This window comes from Anarrhichthys ocellatus, unplaced genomic scaffold (genome assembly GCF_004355925.1).
Source record: "Anarrhichthys ocellatus isolate YVR2014 unplaced genomic scaffold, GSC_Weel_1.0 scaffold19, whole genome shotgun sequence".
NCBI classification, from domain to species: Eukaryota; Metazoa; Chordata; class Actinopteri; order Perciformes; family Anarhichadidae; genus Anarrhichthys; species Anarrhichthys ocellatus.
Genome location: NW_022280049.1, coordinates 1883332 through 1893182, shown reverse-complemented (window position 1 = coordinate 1893182; position 9851 = coordinate 1883332). Strand labels below are relative to the sequence as shown.

General features: G+C 41.1%; 2 protein-coding genes across 2 annotated transcripts in view; one reads left to right on the top strand and one right to left on the bottom strand.

The window, feature by feature from the left end:
- The window catches only part of abcb7 (ATP-binding cassette, sub-family B (MDR/TAP), member 7), a 23193-nt gene extending 17466 nt beyond the window's left edge, over positions 1-5727 (bottom strand). Inside the window, exons 1-4 of the mRNA XM_031857768.1 lie at positions 5267-5727; positions 4160-4243; positions 3999-4076; positions 1811-1930 (exon numbers count right to left, since the gene is read on the bottom strand). Coding sequence (XP_031713628.1) covers positions 1811-1930; positions 3999-4076; positions 4160-4243; positions 5267-5458 — 474 coding nt within the window. The 5' untranslated portion in view covers positions 5459-5727. The remainder of the gene's footprint in view (positions 1-1810; positions 1931-3998; positions 4077-4159; positions 4244-5266) is intronic.
- Positions 5461-9851, top strand: uprt (uracil phosphoribosyltransferase (FUR1) homolog (S. cerevisiae)). Its single transcript, XM_031857771.1, has 7 exons — positions 5461-6051; positions 7207-7249; positions 7334-7403; positions 7599-7661; positions 8083-8244; positions 8945-9043; positions 9464-9851. The coding sequence occupies exons 1-7, from the start codon at positions 5792-5794 to the stop codon at positions 9568-9570; spliced, it is 804 nt and encodes a 267-aa protein (XP_031713631.1). The 5' UTR covers positions 5461-5791; the 3' UTR covers positions 9571-9851.

The following is a 9851-nucleotide window of genomic DNA, read 5'->3' as shown; positions in this document are numbered from 1 at the left end:
TGTGTGTGTGTGTGTGTGTGTGTGTGTGTGTGTGTGTGTGTGTGTGTTCTCTCCTCCTCAGCACACTCACTCAAACATGCTGAGAGGCAGCAGTACATGCTTATTTAGGAGCTGTGAATGTGTGATTGTTGTCCAGGGTTTAAATTACAGACCATCAACATACAAAGAGGAAACACACACTGATTGATGCTTGCAATTAATTATGTTAAAAGTGGACTGTTTTTAGTTTTAGCTCGTGTTGCTTGAGGAATTGGTGGTCAGCGGAGAGTCGTTATATGATTTAGTAAGGAGGTCTTTCTGATTGCAAATATTTTAACGCATTAGAGTCGTGCTTTGATGGGTTTTGGCAAGCTAGACACTCCGGCTATTCTATTGTGATGCTCCTGAAGCAATCGGATATTTATATTTAGGCCTTTTATGAGCAGTAATCACAAATACAAACCCACCCGAATAAATTGGCAGTTGACATTTATTCACATGAGATATATTTCCTATAGTCATTTGGGAAGGTGAGTGTTTGAAATGTCATGCTTAGAAATAAGACAAAAGGTGTTGAAAATAGAGGTAAACTTCTATATGCAAATGCTGGAAGTCCAGATGCCTGATTGATGTCCTGGTGTGAATGTACCATCCACTATTCGTTATATTAATAAAAGACAGAGGATAAAATATTCAAAGACATGTGGTATTTAGTCTTAAACTGTGTAACTGCCTAAGCTCGCCTAGCACTGCACCATTCTGCTGTGAGACAGGTTGAACTCCACCACAGTGATTCTGCCGTCTTCTCTTAAAACACGAGTTAGCGTTTGGGAAATGATTTATGCCGACTCAAACTTAGTTGAACACTGGCACTCTTTCTGGATTCCTCCTCACTCGTTATAGAAAAAGCACAAAGTTAAAAGATTGATCTCTGACACTTGATAATGTTGTGGGTTTAATTGACGTCAGCACTGACCTTGAATTGTCACTCACTGCTTCACTGGAAGCGCCCATCTCTGGATTTCTTTATCTTTTTTTTTTTTTTTTTTAACCGGAGAAAAGCGAATAATCACTAGTTCAAATTTCCAATCGTCTACGACGCACCACTTCTACACTTTCTTGCAGAACAGGGACAGATTAAAACGAACAGCGGCGTGCAAAAAGGAGTCTAAAACTGTGGAAGCAGGTGATGAGTGAAGTCTGGAGAGCGTGACGAGTATTCAAGTTACCACAAAGCTAGCCATGACCTACATGGCATCAACTTAGCTAACGGCAGCGCTGTCCACAATCATTTCACACAGCGGAGACCTAATCTATATTTTGTTATACGGTCAAAAGCATCAGCACATCAGCAGTGGCATAGGCACAGTCGGGTGTGAGCAAGATTTGTTACCCAGTCTTTAAGGACAATAGCAACATTTTTGGTGGGTTATTATTTTTATTGTCTTATTTTTCTTAGTCACTTTAGATCATATTATGAGATACAGAATATACTCAGTTACACCATCACATTGTATGATGTACTTCTAAAAAGAGAAGAGAATTGAAGCACAACCTTAGAAAACAGTGACCTTTTAAACGAGTATATCTTCAGCTTTAACAAGTTGTATCGGAGAGAAAACGGGTCCGAACGTATTCAGGAAGAGGAAAGCCGAACTAAGACTAAGTGTCACTCTTCCTCAAGGTTAAGGAGCTGGACTTTACACTATGTTCAGCTGTAGGGTAAGCATTAATAACACTGCTTATCGCCGATCCAACAGATCAAATATAGCGTTATATCAGTAAAATAGGAATGAACCTTTAATACCCACGACATTGTCTGTAAACGTACCTTGGCTCCAGCAAGCAGGCCCAGAGAGATGGCAACACGGGCCCGCAGGTCTGGTCTGTCCTTTGGCCACACGTAGGACAGCATGGCAGACAGGATCTGGGTTGAATTCACTTCGTTCAGCTGTGGAGAAGACAACAAAAGCAAAGCCTCTTCTTAGATCCCAATACCGGTCTGTCCTGTTAGATACAGGTCACATGATTAAAACGATAACTATTCTACACTACAATGTTAACGTTCAACCAACCTAATGTTTGCCCATATTGGCAACTAACTTCCATTTTGATTTTAATGTGACAATCATAATAACTTCAAGATGGCTCTCTGGGCAGACGCATGAAACATCAAATGTCAATGGGATCCTCTTGAGAGACCCGGGAGCAACAACAACAGCGTCGTCTCCAGGTGGACCTGGGGGTCCAGTCTGACACTACAAGTCCCAGGAGACACCTGGGCTGTCATCCCAGCTGAGTTTGAGAGGCCACTGGTGCCAACATGTCTGTTTGCACACGCTCCACCGCACACCTGCCACGGGGACTCTCCGTGGGCCAAAGAATATGCAGTAATTCCTCTAATCCACTCAATATGGTGGCACCGTGTTACAGCGCTGCTGTATGGCAGAGCCTCCAAACAAATTACAGGGAAATTGTGCCCAACATCTGCCTTTAATCAAATACAATGAAGCAGTACGTGACACTGCAAAGGGAGGATTAACATTAACAGTTGAATGCACGACTGAGGTCCATGTACTACATGTGGACACCAGTTCATGTATAATTAAAGAGGGGATGCCGAACTTCAATGTAGCTTTTTGCTAAATATACAAATAGCACCATTTTGACTCAGTTTACAGAATTTTACTTTCATAGTGAAGAGAAAAACAGAGGACACAAGTATGTTTATACACTAAACATTTATAGTGTAGGAAATAAAAAAAGATGGATTCATGTTCTTTTTTTAAACCAAGTTTTCTTATTATTTTGATAATAAATAATGTATATCTCTGTATTTATTTGTTACATATTCTTTTAAAAAGTTAGGAAGGTAATGTTGAAGTCAAAGCTGATATTGCCTTACACATAAAAGAATGATCCCAGTCACTTTCATACAGATAATTAATAAACACTGGTATCAGACCGGTAGTCTGCAGCCCTAACAATAATAACAATAATAACAAAAAGGTTTGGTACAATCCATGTCTCTTGGCATGTAAAATATGTTCCAAACACTGATCACTAAGGACACAGAGATTACAGAGATTACATGATCAGTAATATAATCGATTAGTTAAGGGGTTTTTCTTGTCTTGTCCCTAATACAGTTTTTAGATTCCAAAACTGAGTTATTCAATGAATCAATACTGAAAAAAAAAATGTCTGCAGCCTGAGTGCACTGCATTATTTTCAATTCACGTGTGAGTTTTGTAAACATGAAGTTAGACAGACGGGGAACTCGTTGACGGGACGGTTTTGGAGATTGTCACCCTGCATCATCAGGACCCACGAGGGTAAATCAAAGTCCTGTGTGTAGAACAGATGTGTAGGTGACTGAACTTTAACGCTGCTGATGTTTAATCCTATATGTTCTTTGGTGTCACAAAGAGCTCACAAAGAAATAAGTGACGATTAGAAGTATTATTAGACTTCAAATTGGCCGCATGTTACGAATAATGACTAACTGGCAGACGGAACGACAACGAGGTCTTGCACAGTAACGATTCGGGGCTCATTACTGTGAGATTTCTGTCACACACTTTTTAATGGACTTCATGAACTGACAAAGGACACGGAGTCGGAATCAAGTGCAGCAGTTTTCACAGCTTTTGACCTATTAATCAGGGAGAAGACCCGCGCTGACGTGCATTGGTGTTACCATGGTTAACAAACAATACATACACGGTCTCGTAACAATTATAAGAACGCTTCCTGAATAGATTTCAAGATCAGCAGATGGATATATTTGTAGTTTAGCTTTTGAAATCATGCTAAAGTCACATAGACGCCATCATACAATCCTGTGGTTGGTTCCTTTGCTTTTCAAGCGATCTCGGTTCAGTTGTTTAGTCCCCACCAGGGTTCGATTGACAGCTTTCACACCAGCCCAAATTAACCACACTAACCGGGCTAAATGATCTGAGTCCATGTTAACCAAACCAACCCGGTTAGCTGTGAAAAGAAGGTTCTGTACTCACCACATTTTTGGGATCTGCATTTAGCTTTCCTCCTGCATTTCCATGCCAACATGTTCGTTTGTCTGTAATCTGCAAATGCTGCGAAAAACATCATGGATTGTTATTCTACTTTTGACTTTCATAACACACGTGATTCACGGTCATTTCTCAAACATACTTACTTTTACCGCCTCCAAAATGTGCCGACTGTTTGCGCTCCTGTTTGTGCTCCATGTTGCTGTTCGTAGGTGTGGAGGTGAACTCAGCTGAAACATATGAGGAAAATAAAGAGCCTCATTTGACTGATGTTTCGAATTTCTGCCGGTTCATTTTTGTGGATGTTTTAATATTCAGACACTCTGAAACACAATCAGGAATAACAGAACTAATGAAACACACAAGAAAGGGTGTAATAAACTGCAAATACATTTGATTCCAATAAAAACAAGCACTTTACTTTAATGAATTAAATGAATGTGTCTCACAGATTGAAGTGACCAAAGGCACACTGAGCCTACATTCATACAAAGACATCTTTATTGCTGAGTGAGCAAATATTAGATACTTTTATCTCCATGAAGACATTGCGCAATCCAACCTCTGATCTATGCTGACCTAGCACATTATGTGATCAAATACTACAAACAACATATTTGAGAAAAGCATCAATTTAGTGACAGCAAGTTTACATATTTACTAACTTATGCCAATGTCATACAAATAATGTCTCATATTAATTGTAAATGTGTGATTTGTTTGTACACTGAGCTCAAATGATAACTTTTAGTCAGGGTTACCTTTAACACAACAATTCAACACCCAAAGACTACAGCCTTTAAAATGACTTGTTGTTTAACAGTGACGTAGTCAAACGATCAATAACAGACGGTTGACACGTGATGAATAAACTGATACAATAACACGTGACACGCTACGCTTGTTAAATAGTGACAGTGGGCCTTTTGCCGTTATGTGTTCACTTAGCAAACGGTCAGAACTAAGGGGCGAAGTGCAGAGCTTACTGTAACGTTAAGCATTCACCTTGGTGTTCAATAATGCTACTAGTTTACATTAGTTTAGTTAGCTAACATTAGCTGTTGGTCAACACCAAGTTAGCAGTTGGTTGCCTGACATTATATTGACATGACATTCACCGCTCTTGCAAACGAACTGACCAAAATCATCTAATGTTACTACTTCCCTTAAAGTTAGTTAGAGACACTTCCCATCCGTGCCCTTGCGTGGTGACTGATCAACCACACTGTGTCCTCTCCGACCCCTTTACTCACCAGATATGTACTTTGGCGTTTATGCTCGGTCCCATTTTCAAGGCGACTTCTATTCCAACTGTGATATGAGCTCGTCTGTCGAAGGAGAAGCGCTAGTTTTCGTCTTTGGAAGTGAATGCCGCATTTCAGCGGCACCAACACCGGCGCCATGTTGTCGAAGGAGGAAGGCGGATAAGTACGCCGGAACGTCATATCCGGTCTTTGCCAACGCTCTCAGTGTCAAAGCTAGCATACGAGCCGCTGCACTTGATAATACTTTTTTAACGAAATATCAGCCGCTGGTTTGATTTCAACGCGACGGAACTGAGTACCTAAAGGTCGGTGAACGTGTTGCTGGTGGGCTTTCTCTGTGCGGCAGCTGCGCGACTCCGAGAACCTCACTTCAAAACAGCAGCCGAAGCTAAAAGCAAGAACACGTGGCCTTATTTTGTCAAACAGCAGTTGAACTGGGTCGCTGGGTCAAGGAAACGCAGGTCTGGCTTTAGCTCCGTTTTAAGCGAAACCCTCTTTGATCTCGCGCTCAGGATGCTATGCCACAATCAGCAGCTCGACAATGTGAACAGTGGCCAGGAGCATCCAATGAAGCAAGTACGGTTTGCAAACAACAACAACAACAACAGCAGCAGCAGTAGCAGCAGTGGTAGTGATGTGGCTGCAGTGCTGTCCAACTCTGAACCATCTGATGCCACCAAACAGACTGACATCCCAGATAACCTGGGACCTCAGCTGAAGCTGCTCCCTCTGAACGACCAGATCCGTGAATTACAGACCATAATCAGAGACAAGTGAGTCCCCACTCTTCTATCTCGGCATACAGATCACAACAAATAGGATGGCTGTGGTACAGATTAAAGTTTTGTATGTGAAACAATACAAAATGTTTTACCTTAGATGCTCACAAAAAAAAAGCAGCTTATTGCACTTAATTTGCTTTCAGTCTTTAATTAAAGGAGCAACAATATAATAACTATACAGTAGGGCTGCACAATTAATCTAATTTTAATCGCGATCACGATTTTGGCTGCCACGATTAAATGAGCATGATCATCAGCGATATTGACGTTTAAAATGCGTGCTCTGCTACACATCAAATCAAGCGCTTCCTCAACTAACAGTCAGCCGACCACCAGGGGGAGAACGAGATGAATAATGTATGAATCGTGATAAATAATCGTGATAGCAATATTAATCAAAATAATCGCGATTATGATTTTGGCCATAATCGTGCAGCCCTACTATACAGTCTTGTCTCATGTTATGATAATATATAGTTCTGTTGGTTGGTGTATATGATGGATGTCGGCAGTGGTATTGATGAGTGATCCAATCAAACCTCTTCAATATAACTGTCTTACCAGACGAACAGTCAATGCACACTGGTGCTGTGCAGCCAAACATCCCTCAAAACCCACAGAACTTTATCTTTAATATCCAGTAGACGTCCCAGAGTTTACAACAATACCAAATTTACTAAAATATTTCACACAGTGTGACCATCATATATGAAGGTCTGGAACAAGCTGAAGAAAGACGTGCAGTGTCTGTGGAATAAAATGATGTTCCAGCCTTGAAGCTACTTATCGGCGAAATAAGAGGAACTGGATGTTAAGAGGTTAAATACTGTTTCTTGGTCACTGTTGTAATAAATAATGTTTTTAACTATATCATTTTAAAAGCCCTCTAGAATGATATAAATGTTTTTGCACAAGCATCAAAATAGTGTTTTGTGTAGTTTCAGCCTCATTTTACTTCACCTTACACACAAAGAGGAATGTTCCCGATTGGCTCCACACTGTGAGGACACTGGTATAGTATCAGCGCCAAGTATCAATATCATAAAGTTACGGATCATAACAGGAGACATGAAGAGCGTTTGGTGCATCCCTCGTGAAAAGTACATTCTCAACAATCTAACCAAATGTTTATATTCATTTCTTCAGGACAACCAGCAGAGGAGACTTTGTGTTTTGCGCTGATCGACTGGTGAGATCGTTAAATAACACTACGTACTGTACGTGTATGTTTATAAACTACAAGCTGTAAGCTTTTTTCTTTCTCCAACAACAGATCAGACTAGTAGTTGAAGAGGGTTTGAATCAGCTCCCCTACTCGGAGTGCACTGTAACCACTCCAACAGGTGAGGGTCTCTTTCTCTAATAATCAAGGTTTATAGGTTGGACACCGAACTGAGCTCCAACATTTAAGATCCATTCTAGAGTTTAACAGATTATAATAACAAAAATGAAAAAACAATAGGTGCAGGGCTCCCATCCAGTGGGCTGTTTCAGTGCAGCTATATTTGTGAACGGCCATACTTCTTTTGTCCCCTCAGGGTACAAGTATGAAGGTGTCAAGTTTGAAAGAGGCAACTGTGGAGTCAGCATAATGAGGAGTGGTAAGTTAAACCTACCAAACTAGAGTCACCTTTTGTGAGGACATGTGTCCTGTCTTCCATGCACATGGGATTTGTGCCGACTGCACATTGTGTTAAGCACATATTCATCAGGTCAGGCCATTGTGTGCTCCGGGTCTTTCGCTTTTTATCAGCAGGTAATTCGTTTCTGTCAGTGACATTTATTGATGATTTTAATATTAAATAATGGGACAATTCTGTACTTTGCAGAACATATTATCTGAAGGCATATTGCTGTCAAATGCTAAACCTAATGCAGTTATTGCAAACCCTATATTATCCTCTTATGACAGTAATGCTAGGGCAGAAAATGTCAAATGTCTGACAAAAGTGATGCGGGCACACTGGCTCCCAAACAACAACTCTTTGATCGAAGCCGCGTCCCCCCCGTGTCCCCCCACAGGTGAGGCCATGGAGCAGGGTCTCCGGGACTGCTGCCGCTCCATCCGCATCGGCAAGATCCTGATCCAGAGCGATGAGGAGACACAGAAAGCCAAGGTCTTCTACGCCAAGTTCCCTCCAGATGTGTACAGAAGAAAAGTGCTGCTCATGTACCCCATCCTTAGTAAGTAACGCAGGTCTGAGCACAGTTTATCTTTCTGATGAATCCAGTTTACCGCCCTCAGTAGCACGTAAATGTCAAGATATGTCCCATTTTTTGTGCAAATGTAAAAAACGGTTTCATGTATTTTTCATTTCACGAAATCTCCCTTGAATTGACCTTCACCGGCAAGTCTGCATTTCCACATCATACCGGCGGCCCATTCACACTGTTCTGATAATTATAGCTCTCATGGGGGAAATTATACACTGCCTGGCCACCAAGCTGCTGAATAGCATAATGAGGGCCAACAAAAATAGGATCGTAATAGCCCTGCTTTCCCAGTGTCACAAAGCAGCATTTTTCTGCTCTGTTTTTGAAAAAAATATGACGAGGACCAAGCCGGTTTTGACGGTATTATCTATCATGTCAGAGTGATGGAACATATGATTACACTGATGCATGTTAAATGCGTCAGAAATGAAAGCCTGCCAAGCGCTCTGACTCATGGGCAGATCGATCAGCTCACAGCTCCAGCACCTTTTTCAGATGCTAACACCGGTTACGTGCAAACCGTCTTAATTGTTTCCCTTTTTTTTTAAAATTTAGAACAAAACCATGAATCAATACTTGTAAGACATTATTAACCCGAAACATGGTAAAAGTGAGTGCGCAATATTTTAAACACATTTGTGTCGAAACCTTACATTTTCTGTGTCTGCAGGTACTGGGAACACCGTGATCGAGGCAGTGAAGGTGTTGATAGAGCACGGACTCCAGCCCAGACACATCATCCTCCTCAGCCTCTTCTCCACGCCTCATGGTACGCCACCACAGCCAGTTCACCGGCCATTTACTCTTGTTCACCCACCAGATCACACACTTTGTCTCCGCTCTTGTTCCTGGTGTGTCATTGTCTCCTTACTGCTGGGAACCACAGTGATGATCCTGCTCAGCAGTTCAACCAACAATGGTTTTATACGAGTGAACAATAGAGTAGTTTTCTCTCCGTTAAAATACGAGCCAGATTGCAATGACATTTAATGTGAATATTCATGGTTTTCAAGAGTAGGTTTAACTTTGTATTTTTCGAAAATAAGTTTGACTTATTGTGGGTGTTAGTTTCTCAGATTGCTGTTGTATCACTTTCAGACACTTTTTTTGGTACAGCAGTGTTGCTGGATATCCTGGGCTACATTTAAACACCTTACACAAAGTCTAATACCTTTTACTTTACTCCCAGGAGCCAAATCTATCATCCAGGAGTTCCCCGATATCACCATCTTGACCACGGAGGTTCATCCAGTGGCTCCGACACATTTTGGACAGAGGTACTTTGGCACCGACTGAACGGAGGACAACCTGAGGAACATGAAATGGTTTTGACTTTATTTTGTCTTGTTTATTTGAATGTATCATGTCCTCCCTGTTGTGCCAAATATTGCTACTTTATCCCTCCGAAGTTCCTTAACTTGATGCAAAATGATTACTCAGATTTTTAGTATTTTCTTTGCTGTGTATTCTCATGCTAAAGAGAGAAGACAACACTGAACCATATAAAGAGTTGAACTTGGATCATTTTATTTGCATGTTACAACTGGTGTAAAATAAAGAATTTATATTTGTTAAAA

Coding starts and splice junctions, on each gene's coding strand:
- uprt (XM_031857771.1), top strand. CDS start 5,792: ATGCTATGCCACAATCAGCAGCTCGACAATGTGAACAGTGGCCAGGAG. Junction 7,404..7,598: donor CACTGTAACCACTCCAACAG/GTGAGGGTCTCT, acceptor TTGTCCCCTCAG/GGTACAAGTATGAAGGTGTC. Junction 7,662..8,082: donor AGTCAGCATAATGAGGAGTG/GTAAGTTAAACC, acceptor GTCCCCCCACAG/GTGAGGCCATGGAGCAGGGT.